The sequence below is a fragment of the Astatotilapia calliptera genome, chromosome 6 (genome assembly GCF_964374335.1).
Source record: "Astatotilapia calliptera chromosome 6, fAstCal68.1, whole genome shotgun sequence".
In the NCBI taxonomy this organism is placed as follows: domain Eukaryota; kingdom Metazoa; phylum Chordata; class Actinopteri; order Cichliformes; family Cichlidae; genus Astatotilapia; species Astatotilapia calliptera.
In genome coordinates this window covers 11800933-11820476 of record NC_137427.1, presented here as the reverse complement: position 1 = coordinate 11820476, position 19544 = coordinate 11800933, and the positions used below count along the sequence as shown (strand labels likewise).

Here is a 19544-nt window from a genome sequence, read left to right as displayed (position 1 = left end):
GAGGAAACCTCAGTCAGAGTTTACGCAGAGTTTTTCATTCCCTGGCCCTAGACTCACTTTTCCGCCGTGACTGAGATGGGGATGAGGTGGTTGTGCTGTTAGCTCCACCCTCTTCCTCTTCTTTGGGTTCCGTCTTAATTTCCAGCTTCTTCTCCTCCACCTCCATGGGCTCCGGCTTTTCCTCTGGCTCTTCCTTCTTGGCCAACATTGAAGCAGACTCATCTTCAGTCTATAAACATATAGGTAAAAGACATTTCATACCACAGTCATGTAAACAATAGAAATAGCCATCTACTCATGACAGTAATACTCTTTAGAATAATGATTTTCTTGTTTATAACCTCATGAGCTCAATTATTTGTGAATCCCTTGACTTTGTTATTCTAAGTTGACCAAATGCTTTATATGGCATTTTTTAATGCTGACAGCCAAGGACAGCTCACTAGCTTCAACCAGCCAATGGTGTAGGCGGCATGTTGTTTTCTTCACAAAAAAAAAGTGAATCCAAATCAGGTCGTGATCTAATGAACAACTATCAGATAAGGTGTCTCTTAATTAAGATTAATTAAAATTATAAGCATAAATAAGTTATAGTTTAGGTCTTTACTCATTTTAAATTGCAGTCACAGCTCACCTCCATCTTGGGCTCAGTTTTTCCACCAGCAGCCTCAAATTCCTGTTGATCATGGTGCGTCTCCGTTTTGACCTCTTGGGTAGGCAGGTCTGCTCCAACATGCTGCGAGTGCAGGTCGGCGCTGGCGGCTGAGGCTGGTGTGGGCACCCGATTATCCAGACTGGCTCCTGGCTGAGACAGCTGAAACACAAAAGAGGGAAAAAAGGACAGGGAAGGACAGGGGCAAAGAGGGAGAAAAAATACAGTCATGTGTTTGCAACAACTTTTTTTTGTTTGTTTTGTTTTGCATGCAGGGCTCTGAGGCTATGACACGAATGCACACCTCCCCGTATACATATCATTGCTCCCTTACGATGAGAGGTGTAATATTCCCATTGTGATTGGGGGGGCTTACAAACAGTGGTGAAAATGAAGTTATTAGATAGAAAAGGTGGATGTGGATGGGATGGTTTGGTACATGGCAGGCAGAGGGATGGGAGTTTGCACGGGAGGGAGGAGGGAGTCAAAAGTGGAGGGCATGCGAAGAGACTCAGTCTCACCGGCGTGGTAGGGGGCTGAGGTGGGGGCTGCGTCTGTGCTGCTGCAGGGAGCTCCGTCTGGGGTTGGGACTGGGTGGGGCAGGGCGGGGTGGCACCCTGGGCTGGGGCTGGGGCAGGGAGGGTGGGGGTAGAGCTGCGGCTGGAGGGCTGGGGGAGCGGCAGGTTAGTGGCCCCCCCAGCCGTAGAGGCAGAGGAGGCAGCAGGCGGAGGCGTGGAGTGCAAGGGGGTTTGGGAAGAGGCTAGCTGTGGGCCCAGCGAGGGGCCAAGTGCATTCATGGGGATGTTAGCACTCTGCTGCTGTTGCTGCTGCTGGAGAGAAGGACACACAAAGAGCAGGCAGACACACACACACAACAAGCAGACAAACATACAGTCATAAGGTCAAACAGACAAACACAACATAGCACACAATTTGGGGTTTAGAAAGCACCTTGTGATTGGTAAAAACAATTTAAGAGTAATTAGTGTGTTGTATGAATGGTGAAGTAATTTGAGTTTAGTTCTTCAGCAACTAGTTGCAATTAGGCGAACTCTGAACAACTGTACCAAAATCAGCCAATCCAAAACCATTATGCGGCTCAGGTAACTACAGCGCCACCTCATTCGTGTCTCACCTGAGTGACAGCAGCCTGTGCCTGTGGCTGACCCATGCCTGGCACCACTGTGACATTCATCGCACCCGTTGCAGCAGCTGGAGCAGATCCTGGAGGAAACTGGTTCTGAGGCAAAAACTGACCCTGGTTGGCAGTCTGACCCACCATGTTTCCTCCACTGTGTCCAGTCATCATGCCCTGGGCCTGGGGCATCCTAGAGGGAGACATTCCCATCTACGAGGCAGGAAAGAAGATATTACTAGGTGCAGTAATCTTATTTGTACACCTAAGTTAGCTTATGCATTACTTGAGAGCGTGTAACTGGGTGCCAGCTCATGTTACACGCCTGCCCCATGTGTGGGTGTGATTTTTGTGGCCCGCGGTCTGCCCCCTTACCGCTGGGACTGAGTTTATGTTCATCTGTTGAGGGTGATTCATGGGTGAGGCAGCACGGGGTCCCATTGTTGCTTGAGACATCTGGGCATTGGGTAGAGTCATGTGGTTGAACTGGTTGATTCCTGTACAGAGGAGTAAATCAGACACTTTAGAAATTGGCACAACAAATAGGAATAAAGAAATATGCCCCAAAGCCAAGCTGGTAGAGAGAAATGTTTTCCTGATTAAGTTCAATTGTAACTTCCCCATTCTTCTTCTTGCCTCTCTTGTATGCAGCTCATTATTTCCTGTACCATACATTTTATGCAGTGTTAATAAGCATGTCTGGCTATCCTGTCTATTCTACCAGTTGTTTTATTTCACTTTTTGTGCACTCTGAAACTCCCATATGTATTATTAAAAATGTACCTTGTGAAGCCTGCATGCGACTCATGATCTGATTTGGCATGTTGGGAAGAGGAATAGGTCCATCTGCAAAAACAAAACAAACTTGTACAGTTAAAAGAAAACAACAATAACAATTAAAAATAAATACATTGCAACATCAGAGACAGATGCTGCTGTTGATAGGCTGCTCACTGAGCTCAGCTCATATATCCATTTTCAATTTTAGACTGGGGGGGAAACGACCTTTTGAAAGTGATTAGACCTGTTAAGGCACATATATAATAAGGTAGGGCTGTGCGATATGACCAAAATCTCATATCCCGATATAAAACATCTATCGTCCGATAACGATATAAATCACAAAAATTAACATTTTCTGTAAATTCTGTGAATCTCTGGTAGCTGAAGTGTTTCCAGCTGAGCGTCGTGTAGCTGGAGTCGAGTGTTTTACCGATGCATGAAACTACACATTTTTAGACATAAGTTGTAACGGCCGCCGTTTTCTTTGGGAGTATTTATTACATGGCGTGCTGCGGGGAAAAGCCTGTTCTAACGTTTGAGTCTAAGGTTTTGGTTTTTTTTAAGCACCTGACGGCTCTTTTTTGCTTCTCATCCATAAATACTCTGCATACTCTTTCACGCGATTCAGTTTATTTTGAAAAGTCTCAACAGGATCTTGAGCTTTATTGTGAAAGGTATGTGGAAAATAAACAAGCGGACACGTGATAGTTTTACCGTCGTTGTTGCTAACGACAACAACGCATAAAAACAGGTGCTTGTCCATCCGTAGTGTGGTTATATTAAATATAAGAGAAAAAGAGAACTTTAAGAAATGAATATAGCCACTACAGTGACCATCAAAAAGATGAAAAAATATTGCTGTAAACAGTTTATTTTGCAACACCACGAAACAAACGATAGCGTAAAATGAAACGATAGACGTTTTTATATCGTCATCCGATATATATCGTTATATCGAACAGCCCTAATAATAGGGCAATATGGATAAAGCCTCTGGGCATACAAACATGACTAAAAGTACAATTTATAATTCTGCCATAAGCCTTTCAAATTGAGAGGGCTGTACAGGTGAACCACTGGTATTTTTATATAACCATAACTGGGTAATTAAATCAATTTGAAAACAATGTGATTTTACCCAAAACACGTTCATATAATCTTACACTTACTCTGTGGTCGTGGGCCCAAGGCATTGGGCTGGGCTAGGACTGGTTGCTGGGTTCCCTGGGCAGCCATAGGTGCCTGGTTGATGATCTGTTTCTGAAGCCTTGAACGCCTCTTCTCCTCCAACTCTTTTTGGATTTTGTATATTTTCTCAGCCAAAAAGTGATAGTACTCGTCCTAAAAGGAAGAAGGTTGGAGGGATGAAGAAAGGCAATATGAAACACTGAGGGAAAAGGCATGTTCTGTGAAATTTTGAACTATGGTAAAAGCCTTTGAAAAGCGTTTGATGTTGAATGTGTCAAGTTGAGCAATTCAAGTCAGTCAATTCAACAACCTGATGCGGTTTTTCAGGATACTTACCCGGCTGTTAGCTGACTCATACATATCACCTTCCACCTTTCTGGCGTAGGCCACTAAGTTCTCCATTCGTCTGTCCTTCAAAGCTGCCGGATCAGGGGTAGGGAATATGGCTTGTACTCTGTTGCAGGAAAGCACAAGATAAGCAAATAGAACTTCTGATAACTTCTATTTAATTTCAAACCATTGCCTTAAATATCCAGCCTTTCAAACAAAATCAAAAGGTGCCTAACAGGTAAGATCTCTCCAGATGAGGTATACACTTACAGTTTGTGTACGAGGTGATTGCGCAAGTCCTGAGTGACGTGCTCATGCCAGGCTTTCCTGGAGCCTGTGGCAGAGACAGGTGCTGCTGTGGGTAGGCTGCTCATTGAGCCCACAGCTGACCCATCTGACAGCAGCTGACTGCAGGTGCAAATGAAGAAAATTTAGAAATCCCACATCCATGGATATCTATTCCTGTGGTTACTCAATTTAAAAATATATAATTTAAAAAGAAACCTTAAAAAAAAAAAAAAACCAAACAAACAGGCCAACAAGTATTTTTAATAAATGAATGTAATTATTCTTATTATACTTGACAGAGACTGACTTGTTAGTGTTGAGTGTGTTGGGAAGGGAGTCTGTGTGCAGGTTTGTCTGTTCTGAAGTGGGCACACCCATTGCTGCATTTCCAAGAGCCATCTGGTTACCTGTGAATACAGAATACAGTGAGCAAACGGCACTCCCTTGATTTAAAAATCAAACTCAGTGAATAAAATATGGGTATGAACTGTCATTTTTAAGCATAAAAAATTAATTTACCAAGTGCACTGATGGGTCTCATCTGCTGTGGAAGTTGTTGTTGAGCCTGGGTGTTCGGTGCACCTGCTGTCTGTCCTGCGCCTGGAGCCTGCTGGGTTGGAGCCTGTCCAGTGGCCTGACTGCTGTAGGGCAGCCCAAGTGCCGCATAAGCTCTCTGCATTGAGCTGGGGTCTATGGGGGCTGAGGTACTAATGGTGGGAGTACTAGGCTGGCCCACGCCTACAGAGGACATGGAGTTCTGGAGGCCTGTATTCGGGGAGCTTAGCATGGCTGGGGAGGGATATCAAAAAGTCAGCCCACAACATCCACATGACATCATATTGTTTTATATTGGTAACAACCTGCAAACTGTCTCTACACTAATACTGCAACAAGTTAAGTCTGTACACAAAATGCACATGTGAATACTACTAGCCATTTTTTTGAATATAGAAATAATTCAAATGCAGTCATCATTTTAAAAAGAATACTTCAACAGATAAAAACAAAAACACACATACATCTGCATGCTTTGACTTCGGGCAAGATTAAGTCACAACACGGCAGCATGATACAATCAGAACATTAGTGTAAGGCTAAATGCTTTATAAAGCCAGGGACTGAATAAATCTATAAATCCCTTTAAGGGGAAGAGTGTTCACATATTTTTCCGGGTTCAGGTGTTGGTTGGGCTAAAAGACCAAATCTCTTAGTATGCGCAAAGACTCAAATCAAATGAGGCAGAACAAAGAAAAACTACACCGTCTGCATTGGCAGGAGCACAAGCCCCAACATCATGTTTTTTAACATTTAAGCCAAACTGGGGAAGACTAAGACTAAAATGCTTTAAGTGTTGAAATATGAGGTGCCAAAATAAAATAAAATAAATCCAAGTAATCTAGGCAGAAGAATGAGATGATAGGACCTAAAATACAGCAAACCAGCCAGATGATAGCAGGTACATGAGAGAATCAACACTAAACAGGAACAACAGAAGCTTCCAGTATGTGTTGGAAAGAGCATCAAACTCAGCTCTGTTCTGGTAGAGAGAAGAAGTAAATAACCCAACAGCCAATTGCTCTGTCGGACTCCATGAGCACACGCTCTCTGCATCCTCTCTCACCCTCGATCACACTGCTATACCTCCTGTGTGTCAGATTACAAGCCCAGCAGGACCACACTCTTATTCGCCGAGTGCTTTTAGTCATCACAGAGAAGCAAAGGCCTAGAAATAAATAGCCTGACTGACTCTGAATGCCAAGATATACATAATTCCAACACACACATTCCTGACTTTCGAAAGCGAGCCTTTCTAAAAACTACTACTGTGACCATTACAGCTCAATATACCAATCCTGTAATGACTGAGATACAAATTGAGGCCGTTGACAGAAAGCTCACCAGGTTTCAATATCTTGCTTACCAAAAACAATCTCTGAAAACAATTTCAGCCTAGTTTTTGATTTCTGCAGATATAAGTGTCCTGACAATGCTTAGGTGATGGTGGGCCAGAGATCGCTACTTAGCTACTTACGCTGTTGGGTGCGCTTGTCGCTGGCATTCTTCAGCGGCAGGCAGACGGGACAGTCGTGTCGAGTGCAATTTTTCCAGTGGGAGATGATCTGTCTGGACGACGCACAGTGAGCCACTGCAAGAAGAGAAGACGAGAGAGGAACAAGGTTGAAAACTGTGATACCATCTGTCATATTTGGTCACATCCAACCTGACTAACTTGAACTCATTATGGTTGTTGCATTTATTCCAGTAAGACGACATTAAATTTAATTTCATTTTATTCCACACTAGTCAACCTGTAACCAACATCGCTTCTTTCCTCCTCCTTTTTTATGTTTACCAAGAATCCCCAGCTGCAGTTTTTACTTCATCTGAATAACATCTATCACAGACAAGGCACTTGTGGTAGATTACATCACTTCAAAAGACCCAGGTTGAACAATTCAGACTGGACGTTCTTGATGGATCATTCATTTAACATATGATTCACAGTTGTTACTGGGTTCTGTAATGTACTGGCTAATTGCACATCTAACCTCAAGCTTGCCTCTTTTGGGAAAGTTTTTTTTTCTTCCTCAAACTGCATAACAACTGGTCATAAGAAAATTCTACACAGAACACTAACACACAAAAACTTGTTTACACTCTTGTTTACTTGTCCTCTGAGAAAAAAAGAAGAAAATCACAACATACTGACACAGTAAATGAGAGACACTCGAGAACAGTCCAAGAAGTTAGCTCACCATTTCAGCCCACTGCAGTAATTTTCCCTCTTGAAAGGCTGCTGGTTGAGCCTAGTGGAGAGGGGACCTACACTGCATTTGCTAATGGGAAACTGAACAAACCGGGGTACTTCATTTCATCTCTGGCCAGGCTAATGTAGTAGGAGCTAATCTGACAAGAAATCACAACCTGGCGCTTGCTTGCTCCTTGGCACTAAGTAAATGCTGGTCCACATTAAACTGCTACATGGATTCAAGGGCTAGGCAGAAATTAACATAATTATGTTTTATTATTTTTGTAAGAAAGCCAAAAGAGCTGGCGAAGACTCAAAGTACTGCTATCATACTGGTATCTTTTTATAAATTCAGTATGCAAAGAAAGGCTCTCATATTTAAGTCCACTGCCAATCCAAGCACGACTCGAACTGCTCACACTATAGACTCTGGGGTTTCTCACTCGAGAATAAATGGAGCCAACAGACTTCAGATAAATCTATAACGTTAGTGATAACTGTGTGTCGGGGAACAAAATCTCACTACACAGTTATTTCAGTGGTGCTGAGAGGCAAGGATCCAAACCAAAAGGAAATGAGCTGGTATGGAGAGAGCAGACACAGACTCCTTTACACTTAACACACCTTGGCCCCTTGAGTGTTTGGCTTGCAACTGAACTTGAGCATTCAAGCCCAAAAGCTGTGCAAAGGGCACAGAGCCAAATTTAAATGAGAGTAGCTTTGGGGGAATTTTTCATGGTAGGAATGCTGGGGCCGACACAGAAAGGAGCAGACAGAAACAAACAAGGAAAAATTCACCAACAGAGTGAAATCAACTTTTGGAAGGAGCAGGAGCAGACTTGGTCACAAACAACGATACGTGTGGGAGTTCCCCTTGTGCAAAGTCTGGTTAAGATAAATAGACCTGCAGCAACAATCAAACTTGCATATGATAAAAATGGACATAAATTGGACTTAAATATATCATAACTAATATATCATCTATGAATAACAAAAAACAAACAAACAAACAAACAAACCACACAATAGAGATGTATGAAAATACTTATGAAGATATATTGAGTTAGGAGATGTTGTTACTGTTTGTTCCCCTGTGTTGCAAACTTGCAAAATTGATAAAGCTGACACGTCCATTAGTTTACCTCAAATAACCTAATCACAAAATATACATTTCAAACATATACAGAACAAAGAGGAAGAAAACCTAACCTGTAGGCGATTGTAGAATTTTTAAAATTCTAAAGTACCTGAGGCAAAGGGGGACAGGGTTGAGAAGCTCAATTTTATGTTCATGATCCAACAAATAACCCCACAAGCTGCATGTCTTTGGACAGTGGGAGGAAGCCGGAGTACCCGGAGGGAACCCACGCAAACACGGGGAGAACATGCAAATTCCACACAGAAAGACCCCGGCCTGATGTTGGAATTGAACTCAGGACCTTCTTGCTGTGCGGCAACAGTGCTAACCACCATGCCACTGTGCTGCCTTGTGGGGATAGGTTAATTGGATAATCCAAATTGTCACTAGGTGTGAATGTGCGAGTGAATGAGAGCGCGAATGGTTGTCTGTCCCTGTGTGTTGGCCCTGCGACAGACTGGCGACCTGTCCAGGGTGTACCCCGCCTCTCGCTCTATGACAGCTGGGATAGGCTCCAGCGCCCCCCGCGACCCTGAAAAGGATAAGCGGAAGCGAATGGATGGATGGATGGATCCAACAAATAGAGAGGACAAAAATCAAAACATCAAGTTCAGTGTCTCTCTTTAAAAATGATGGAGAGGCATGAACCATAAAACCTTTGGGTGTCTCTAGAAGCACACTAGCTTCAGAAACCATGAGATGCATGAAGGCAGGAATTTCTGAATTTCTAAATTTGGACAAAACAAGAACGGCTTTGGTAACCAAAAACCCACTTCTACTGTTCCATTCACCTTTCAGCACAACAATAACCCAAAGCATACTGCCAAGATGCAACTGGAGTAGCTTTGGGACAATTCTGTGAGTGTTCTTAGTTTAACTGCCAAGATCAAGGTGCACAGAGCTTGTGGAAACTTGGCCAAGAAGGATGTTCAAAGAAGCAGTTCCTACCAAAGGGGCTCCTACATGGAGATTTATACATCTGAAAATGTTTGTGAATGAAATCCGATTTTAAATTTATTCCATGAATCTAATCGCTGTTTCAGGATGATGACAGAAAGGCATACTTCTACCAAAAATAGCAACACAGATGGCCACAATACGAGAATAAATGAAAAGAAAGCTGCTGCTAAAAAAAAACGTTATCATGCTCAAATGTCAGCAGTTTTCTTCTTGAGGCAGTTACTGATCAGGTTTGTGTGTAAAATAAGTAGAATTATCACTGTGTTTGTGTGTTCTCCCCAGGTACTCTGGCTTCCTCCCACAGTCCAAAGACATGCAATTTGTGAGGTTAGGTTAATTAATGATTCTAAATTGCCCATATGTGTGAATGTGAGTGTGAATCATCTGTCTCTATGCGTTAGCCCTGTGACAAATTGGCGACCCGCCCAGGCTGTACCCTGTCTCTCGCCCTATGACAGCTGGAATAGGCTCCAGCCCTCCCTGCGACCCTGATAAGGATAAGAGAAAGCACGGTGATCTGTCCAATCTATTCAAGAAACTATTTTTCCTTCAGAAATGGTAACACAGCAACTGAATCTGCAAATTCAGCTGTCAACACAACGCAACCTGAATTAAATAAACCTTAGATTCAGTTACCAATATTGGATCTTAGCAAAGAAATCTCACCCAGTGCAGATTCTTTCCCTGGGGAAAGTCCAGTCTATGTAGCTCAAATTCCTGTGGCTTAAAAAAGTGATGTTATGATGTTTTAATTTCTAGCTTGTATGTTGTTTTGTCATTTGTTTTACTACTCTTATGGGTAGGAGGGGTAAAAACAAGTTAATACTAAATAGACACAGTTATAGATAAAATAGACCATGTTTTTTGTTGTTAAGGGCAGTAGAGGCCTTAAAAAATGCAAAATAAACAAATAAAATAAAAAAAATTTTGTTAAAAGCAGCTTGAATAAAAAGCTGCGGGTGTTTACTAAGAGCTAAGCTATTTGTGTTCTGACCCTTTAATGTCTCAATCAGTGTAAAAAGGGGTCGACTTCCATGAACTGTCCATCTGGAAATTATCGTTCATTTCCTTCACTTCATTTCAAATGCTTCTACTCACCCTGGCAGGATTTGCCAGCCTGGCAGTGCGTCATGTGATTAAGGACGTTCTTCATAGTGCGGCAGTGAGGCAGGGCGCAGGCCCTCACTTCCCCATTAGCCTGTTCTCGTCGCTGGCATTTATGTGCGTGGAGCAGCAGGACCAGCTGCTGCTGGATCAGCTTGCGCTTCTCAGGGTCGGCTGTGGGGCCTGCCGAAGGCACTGCCACACCTCCGCCGCCAGCCAGCGGGAGCATCGCTGCCTGCTGCTGAGGCGGCTGCTGCTGGAGCTGCTGCACGGACAAAACAGGCAGATAAATGTCAAAGTTGTGATAAGTTATCAGCAATTCAACAGTGTGACTCAGAAATGGTGCCAAAAAGGAGATAATTTATTTGTAAATGGTATTTATAAAGAAAAACAAGAAAAATAAATGTTTTGTGTACAGTAATATCTGAATATGTCTAAAAAGTACTGACCATGTTTGGCACGCTAGTAACAGCAGCTCCTTTGAGCTCATTAGGGAAGGGTGGCAGGCTGTTGGCAAGGGCAGACTTGTTCTGGAGCTGCTGCTGAGGGTTTAGCTGCTGGCCAGGTCCTGTAGCTCCCTGACCATAGGACTGCGCCCCGAACGGACCATTACTACCCAGGCCCATCTGAAAATACGGACAAATGACCAATAAGTCAGCACAGTAATTGAGCAGTGTTGTGGGGGGGGGGGGGGACGACGACCCCAAAACAAAACTGCTTATAGTCCAGAATCCTGAAGGAACAGACTCAGATTGATTAAAGCATTCACAAGTTTAAAACATTTGATATAATGTGGTTAAATGTTTACCTGAGGGATTATGTTAGTTCCTCATTTACAGCCTTAACATGCCAAAAAAAGGTTCTGCCTCAATTTCAATGCCAATTTGTCATTACAAGACCCCCTCTGCCAAGACAAGCACTTGCGTAGCTGTGCCAGGATAATTGTGCCTGGTCCTGTTCTAAGCAGCACAGTGATGCTCTGGCATCCTGTCAACTCAGCATGACACAAGCTATTGCCAGGAAAGACTTCTTGACTACTGAGTCATTTTTCCTCCTGCTCCCTTCTTTACTTAAGCTAGTTAGTAGACATGGCACAACTGAAAACTTTACTAACAATGCAGCAATTAACATGAGTCACCAGAAAAATGCTCTTCTACTCTGGCTTTTTTCTTTAATTAGCCATTTCAACAGGTAGTTAATCATAAATTGTGTTCTCAAGATCCTTTTGGGTTGTAGGAGAAATTGTTACTAAGTTTTATTAAGAAAAGCTTGTATAATAACAAATCTGCACAAATTGTCAGGAACACAATTTATCTTAAGAGATTATGACCCAGTTTCGCAGTCTTACATATGCGACTCTTATCACATATGTGGGTGGGGGTTGTACACCTGTTATTTAAACTGGAGGTGTTCCTGTCAACTAATTTCCCTCAACAACTAAAACAAAACAATGCCACAGTCTAAAGGGCATGGTTAAGCACCATTTGAAATTGGAAATGTGTGGCATCAAACACAATTTCACATCAGTGTGCCCAATGGCAGCTTGTGTTAATGCCAACATATTTCACCTGCAGGTTAACATCCACACACCCTTGGAGAAGGTGGTTACGTGCCACTTTAACTCCGCAAACAGTCATTCCTCTTCCAAGTTTGCACAGGTTTTTAAGCACAGACAGTATAAAAGATGGACACTGCCGCTCTGACGCCATCTATTGGTTTTGGACTCTACAGTCTCAACTTTTGATGTGATACGGCATATTTGTTTTTCAAGCCTAAATGTACCATATATATCATACAACAAGCCATAACTTTAATCAGATGAACCATTAAAAATTCTCCAAGCGCTAGTGATAGCACCAGCTTCCTATTTGGGACAACCATCCAACAATGCAGCCAACTCCCCTATCTAAGCATTTGAATTGTACAAAAAGTTCAGCTGACTCAGAGCCGTTAAGAGGAAGAAAATCCTTCATAGATGCCAAAACTTAGCTTGTACCAGACTGTAAATACACTTTTTTAATGCTGTAATATTGTGCATTTTAACATAGGAGTCTAAGGGGGATACCTTGCTTTTGGAGCCAGTCGCAAATGGTTACAAGAGAAACTGCAGTTTTTGACACTTCCATACTGCCATTATTTTACGCTCCAGAGATTGCTCTGTGGTTTTTAAGATTGTCTCACATTCCTTGTTTACCACTTCCCATCACAGAGACAGAGTTGCTGCCATTTACTGTCTGTGTAACATCTTAAAAGACATCCAAACAGGAAAACATTCTGGTTACAGCAACCGAAATGTTAATGACATTAAGCAACTTCAATGGGCACAAAAGTTTGGAATCAAATCAACTGCAACCATCATTGTATAGTTATAAAATACAAATAAGGGATTTAGTAAACCTGTTCTTCTAGTGCACAATGAAGCAGGCAGCAAAGTTCAAACAACTACTGGTCTAATTGTGGGCTGCAGCTATCAATTATTTTAGTAATCGAATAATCTATTGATTAGTCGTCCGATTAATCGAGTAATTGGATAAGAGATAAAGTGGTTTCCATACTAGAAATTGCAATGTTGTAAGTTTAACTGCATATAACATCTGTCAAAAAAAACAAAAAAAACCCCAACAAAAAACCCTTTGATTGTATTTACATGCCATATTAAATTTTATTTTTTAAAGAAAACATTGTCTTGAATGCAAAAATATATAAACACTCAAGTTCTCTCTGGCAGAGTTTTATATCCTGGATGAGGCAGATTTGTTGTGTGTCCATGTTTATGGGTTGTTGTGCATGTGTGTCCAAGTGTGAAGAAGTCAAGCGAAAAGTGAGTTTGCATCTATAAGCCTTCAAAGGAGAATGTGGTGGCTGCAATGAAGAAAAGCGAGCACATCAGCATTCTGAAGTTTGTCCAGCGCTCTGACGCAAAGTTTCTGTGCAGCTGAAAACAGATGCATAATGGTTTAGATGTTAATTAATATTAATAATAATTCAGCGTCCAGAGCTTTACTGGTCCATGTCCATTTTTATTGGCTTGTGAAAAATACTTTTATTTTTATGTTTTTACATATTATTACAATTTAATGAACACAATATCTTTGATTACTTCACTTTTAATCTGAAAAATGTTCCCAAAGCTTTTAAATTAATCTGGTCTAGTACACCACATGCCCCCCCTCACATTAAATGTTTTAATGGTGAGTACATCTTCGCGGTGTGTAAACAGTTCCACATTAAACTGTGCCAGTGTCATCATCCCTGTTGCTGTTGTGTTATTGGTTTTTGTTTAAAATTGGGGGCTGCGTGGGCTTAATGTTGTCATAAATACATTTCTATTGCAGGTCTGTTTTCAGTCGCAAATGTGTGTGAAATAACACAGAGCCACGTGTTAAACGAAGCATCAAAGCAAAGAATGTTTGTCGAGAATTTTTTATTTTTGGATTACTCGAATCGTTGGAGCTCTAGTGCATTCACAACTTAATCTACTTGAATGGGCTAGATAAACCAAACCGCTGTCAGCAGAGCCTAAAACAGAGAGCACAACAAACCAAATCAGCACAGCAGCCATGACTGTCGTAAGTTTCAAAGTTTGACTGAAGGGTTTATCCAACTACATCCAAACCAAAATAGCGCTCACGCTCAAGAAGTCTGAGTGCATACATTAAGATGTGTGCCGCTGGAGGGAATAAAATCCTTGTTAGTGCCTTGCATTATACACTGATTAACTTGCTGCTGCTCTCTCATCCAGAGAGCTGCTGGGAGACCAGACCAGACTCTGCCATGCCAGGCCAGGCTGTATCCCCCTCAGGCTGTTGACACCGCTCCAATAGACCAGATAAAAAAGACCCAGCTGAGACGACCAGACACTGGCAGGCTTTCAACACAGCTGAGCAGACGGACACACACCCACACCCACCCCCTTCGTTTCACTCTCTCCATTCAGTCCCCCGCTCTCTGACACACTCCACACATCGACAGGCAGGACAGTTGCCAACTATCATCTCACCACGTTGCTGCCAGGCGAGACTGTTCAGCTGAGCTAGCCTCCCTCCTTCATCCCAAGTGTACTCCGCCTCTGTCATTTCAACTTATTAAGTGGTTTACAATACCTGTCTTTCTTTGCATCACTGAAATGGTAAGCAGCCACCCAATAAGCTGGAGAAGGCTGGGCGAGTGCTCATGCGTATACAGTAACAAAAGGAGCATGTGGCGGTAAGGAGCTTCTCACCAACACAAATGCCCAGAAAGAGATTTACAACCTGCGATTAAAGGACAATAGAGGAAGCTGCATACAAAGAATGGGTCTGGTGGTTTTCTCCTTCAGAGCAGTTGGTGACATGATAATCACAGAGGACCAGCTGAGCCTAAAACATGCACACGGACAAGGTTTCTCCTGGCTCAGAACGGGCCTCGAGTGGGTGACTACGCATGGCCATAAATGCAATCAGCCCACCATGAGTCTGTGTTGTGTTGTGTTATTTGAATGAAAGCTATACATTTAGTTGTTAATAAGCAAATACTATAAGTAAATAGATTAACCCTTTAAGACCTACCATAGAACCAAGTCCGCCAGAGATTATCTTTATATTTTTACATGCTGTAGTGCCATTTGTGGGAGCATTTCAAATTGCTATACATCAATACAACAGGTATATCCCAAATTTTAATAATATGTATGCATTAAGTCCATAGTAACTACATAAATTGCAAAAAAAAAAGTGCAATAAACTACAAAAAACAAATTGAAAATCGTTTGGGGTTTTTTTTAAACATATATTTCTAGTTAGAGTAATGTAAGAGGCTTATCCCTCAAAACTGTAAATACAAAAAAGTTGCACAAAATAGTTTCCAATCATGCGGAATTTATTTTGAGTGTCTTCCTAGTTTTATTTTTGAGATACGCCAATTTTTATATACTGCAGGAAAATCCATCCATCCATTCGCTTCCGCTTATCCTTTTCAGGGTCGCGGGGGGCGCTGGAGCCTATCCCAGCTGCCATAGGGCGAAAGGCGGGGTACACCCTGGACAGGTCGCCAGTCTGTCGCAGGGCTAACACATAGGGACAGACAACCATTCACACTCACATTCACACCTAGTGGCAATTTGGATTATCCAATTAACCTATCCCCACAAGCTGCATGTCTTTGGACGGTGGGAGGAAGCCGGAGTACCCGGAGAGAACCCACGCAAACACGGGGAGAACATGCAAACTCCACACAGAAAGACCCCGGCCTGATGGTGGAATTGAACTCAGGACCTTCTTGCTGTGAGGCAACAGTGCTAACCACCGTGCCACCGTGCTGCCCGTGCCACCGTGCTGCCCGTTTTTTTTCATTCACACACACATTCACACACTGGCGATAGCAAGCTACATTGTAGCCACAGCTGCCCTGGGGCGCACTGACAGAGGCGAGGCTGCCGGACACTGGCGCCACCGGGCCCTCTGACCACCACCAGTAGGCAAACATGGGGTTAGTATCTTGCCCAAGGATATTTGGCATGCAGCCAGGATGCAGCCTGGGATCGAACCACCGACCTTCTGATTAGTGGCTGACCTGCTCTGCCACCTGAGCTACAGCCACCCATACTTTTTTTTTTTTTTTTTTTATACTGCAGGAAAAACAAATATAAATATTATAATGTAAATTTGCAAAAAAAAAAAAAAAAAAAAAAAAAAAAAAAAAAAGCATGTGCATCAAAATAAATTATTTCCAGCAGTGCAATTTGAGTTCTAAGCATCCCAGAAACAATACAGAAAAGCATAAAAGTCAAATATAACTTTTAAAAACACCAGTACAGGCTTATAAGGCCCTGAAGGCAAAAAAAAACAAAAAAACCTACATTTTCCACGAAAATGACGTCACTTCCGGTTTCGGGCAGGTAATGGCGGACACGCGATAGTTCGCGCTGACATCTATTCCAATGTAGGAAGTGTTACGAACAGCTGATCGGATCAGCAAAGCATTTTTCTGGAATATTATATTTTTGTTCCTGCAAGTGCTTTTTATGCAATTTTTGGGAAGCTATATGTGGAAGGAAACTGTGACCTAGGACAAGCTAATGGCACAAGTTGTAAGTATAACTCCTCCGGTTTCATATGCGAAAAAATTTTTTTTATTGCGCTAGCTTACATGGTTCCAGTTCTACAGAGATTTAAAAATAGTTATGCAAAACGGAGTGTGCCCTCTCCAACCGGTTTTAAAGGGTTAAACACAAACCCTATATGATTAGACACGCTGAGCTATGATTCATATTTGCCCGTAAGTCATGGGGTAAAAATAAGGTTTTCCTTCTTTCTTTCTTTTTTAAATTAAAAGTCTTTATTTTCAACAAAAAATTTCAATTTTCACCAAGTAGGGGTCTGTAGTTTGACTTAAAGTGAATTGGCCCATAATTTAATTATGATGGGCAGCTAGAGCAAAAAAAAACAAAAAAACAAAAAAAAACCACCACCTTTTTGGGTTATATTTAAACCTGCAGAATATCCGTGGACTCTCCGTGTACACCACTCCACTTTAGCTCCTGTTTTCCCCTTCCAGAAAGTTGGCATTTGACAAATGAAGCAGTTAACTGTGTAACCTCAGCTCTTGACCTGAGGGCTACAAACTGTCAGTGTAGCTGCTAACGGGAAGCTTCAGCAACATGTAGCTTTATCTGTATTCTCATGCAAAATAATGATTCAGAACAAAATTATGAAATCAAAGATCATTCTAGGCTTTTTTTAACATGTGAATAGTGACTCTGTCAGATGACTTTAGTTATAAAACTGGGATACGCTAAACAGTTTCGAAAACAGCTTGGAAGCAACGCCCGGCTTACATTAGTCTCAATTGCTATCATTTAGACGCTTTTGGTTTTTCTTGGCATTAACTGGCTGTGGGAGGCACCAAAATCTGTGCAGGAAAAATCCCTGACAGAGGCATACACACAAAAAACAGGCCCGTTTCTGTAAATGCTGACAGCCCCGTCGCTGTTACTTCGACATCAGCTTTTAATTGTTTCTGTGGTTAAATCGTGTCTACAGACGCTGGGAATGACTCGACACACATTCACTATCTCAGTAAGTCTCTTCTCAGAAGACTGGAGCTTCTGTGTATGTGTGCTGTGGTTAAGAACAAATTTGGTGTCTTGGCTTTGACACAGCCAGTTAAATAGATGGCTTCCTAGTGATTTCCTGCAAAACCACATTGGTGACAAGTGTACGTGTAAGCCGCAAATGACACTCTCCCATAGACACACACATAATTATGCATCCCTAGACTAATCTTAACAACAACTGAACAGTTGACAGCAGTGTACCAGTTCCCTGCCAACAGTGGAGTATGCATTTTTGAGTGCTATAAACAAGTGGACTGGAAGAAAGAACTGTTTAGATGAACCATAAACGTGACTTGCGAAGTGTATAGATACAGATGCACTCGTGCCTACCTTCATCACACAGAGTGTGTGTTGAGGAGGGGCTTCAATTAAGCTCCTAATCAATGATAACAAAAGCTTTGGTGTGTTGCTATAGCGAATGTAAAAAGTCATTTGAGATGAATCTCCATCTCATTACACAGCCAATTAAAAGCTATATATAAAGCTAAGCTCTAGTAATTTTTTCAGATGCACAAAAAGCATTTCAAAATAACTGTCTATGCAAATCAAACTGTGTCCTATATCATTTGAGAATAACTGCGAGCTAGGGCTGGGCCATATCATCCTGTTCACGGTAATACTGGTATAATGTTAGGCAATGATAAGAAAATGAAATATCACGATAGAATATGGGTAAAACGTGCATGCGCAGTGCCTTTGTTTTCATACACACATGGTGGAAAAAGCATGGCGGCGACGGAGAATAAGGGCGAAAGCGGATCGTTGAATGAAACAGATGAATCAGAATTGGTTTGTAAACATGATGTAACTTCAGTGGTGTGGAACTGGTTTGGCTTTTGTCCGGCAGATGCAGACCAAAGCACTTTTTTTGTTAGAGCATGCAAGCGGGCCGCCGTTATTACCGAACCGATTTTATGTGGTACGCGACGCTCAAAAATCTTTTATAAAAATAAAAAATAAAAAAAAAGTTTTAGTACGACTTTGGTAAGCTACGAAGGCGCACCACTTGATGGATTGCTGGGGCATTACGGCTACCGTAGTCAGGAGCCTCGCGGAGTGATACGTACTGTGCTTCAACATAATATTACCGCATTGTGTGTGTTTATAAGGTTGATCTGATATCCTCGTGTTGGTGTTGTTCCCAGATCATCATACTAAATGTTGTTCCAGGATCAACATTGCAAGTGACCAATCAGATGTTGTGACGTCATACTTTTGCGACTTCGGGAAAAACCGGCGAATGGCTTGGCGCGCAAAGGAATAACGTCACAACAATGTGATTGGTCACTTGCAATGTTGAACCTGGAACAACATTTTCATGATGGTCTGGGAACAACACCAACACGAGGATATCAAACCATTCGTGTTTATAAGCTCTTTTGAAGTTTTGTGGATATTATACATGGTTATGCTGAGGATATGTCGGCCTTTTGGTTAAACTGTCAGCAAGGAATTTGCATTTGCACTGTTAAATTTTTACATAACTTTAATGCACATAAAAAAACAGCTGCTTGTTTAAGTGAAAATACATTGATGGGGGGGTGTTGCACTAATAAAGTTGTGGAGTTGTTAAGTATTTTGTCTCGAGTCAATTATATCGTTATCGCAAATTTTCAAATATATATCGTTATGAATATTTTTGGCCATATTGCCCTGTCCTACTGCGAGCTGTTAATTCCACGAGTCTAGATTTGTAACTTTGCCATTTATGAAAGGTTGCTACACAAAGCAAAGTAAAACAACATTTATAATGGGATTGGGCAATAAGGAAAATGTAAGCTGTCATATTAAAAATGAACTGAAATATAATGCAATAAAAACATGATTTCATAGACCTCGTTTAATGCTAGTTCCTTTTCAGTTAGGATCTGCCACAAATTTTAGGAAAGTTGAACAATTCTCCATATTTCACAAGATAAATTGTGAATGAGATTCTAAAAATAAAAATCACCCTAATTAGCACTGACAGGTCAAACTGATAACTAGCAAAAACATATAAAAAAGGAATTAAAGAAAAAAAAACCCAGCAATTTCAATTCAATTTAATTAAAGCTGTTTCAGGAGTTTTTAAATATGATTTCTATCCAAAAGGTTATTAATGAAAATTAACAGTATAGATCTTAA

The 19544-nt window shown here is 41.7% G+C and overlaps 1 protein-coding gene across 4 annotated transcripts in view; it reads right to left on the bottom strand.

Moving 5' to 3' along the window:
* crebbpa (CREB binding lysine acetyltransferase a) overlaps positions 1-19544 on the bottom strand; it is a 47719-nt gene that overhangs the window by 12440 nt on the left and 15735 nt on the right. The window contains exons 3-16 of one of the 4 annotated variants that reach the window (XM_026170303.2): positions 10777-10953; positions 10322-10592; positions 6409-6522; positions 4896-5165; positions 4684-4783; positions 4359-4496; positions 4095-4212; positions 3740-3911; positions 2571-2633; positions 2163-2284; positions 1788-2000; positions 1174-1482; positions 635-814; positions 58-229 (exon numbers count right to left, since the gene is read on the bottom strand). In XM_026170303.2, coding sequence (XP_026026088.2) covers positions 58-229; positions 635-814; positions 1174-1482; positions 1788-2000; positions 2163-2284; positions 2571-2633; positions 3740-3911; positions 4095-4212; positions 4359-4496; positions 4684-4783; positions 4896-5165; positions 6409-6522; positions 10322-10592; positions 10777-10953 — 2419 coding nt within the window. The remainder of the gene's footprint in view (positions 1-57; positions 230-634; positions 815-1173; positions 1483-1787; positions 2001-2162; positions 2285-2570; positions 2634-3739; positions 3912-4094; positions 4213-4358; positions 4497-4683; positions 4784-4895; positions 5166-6408; positions 6523-10321; positions 10593-10776; positions 10954-19544) is intronic. The other 3 variants (XM_026170304.2, XM_026170305.2, XM_026170306.2) reach the window with 3 other exon arrangements.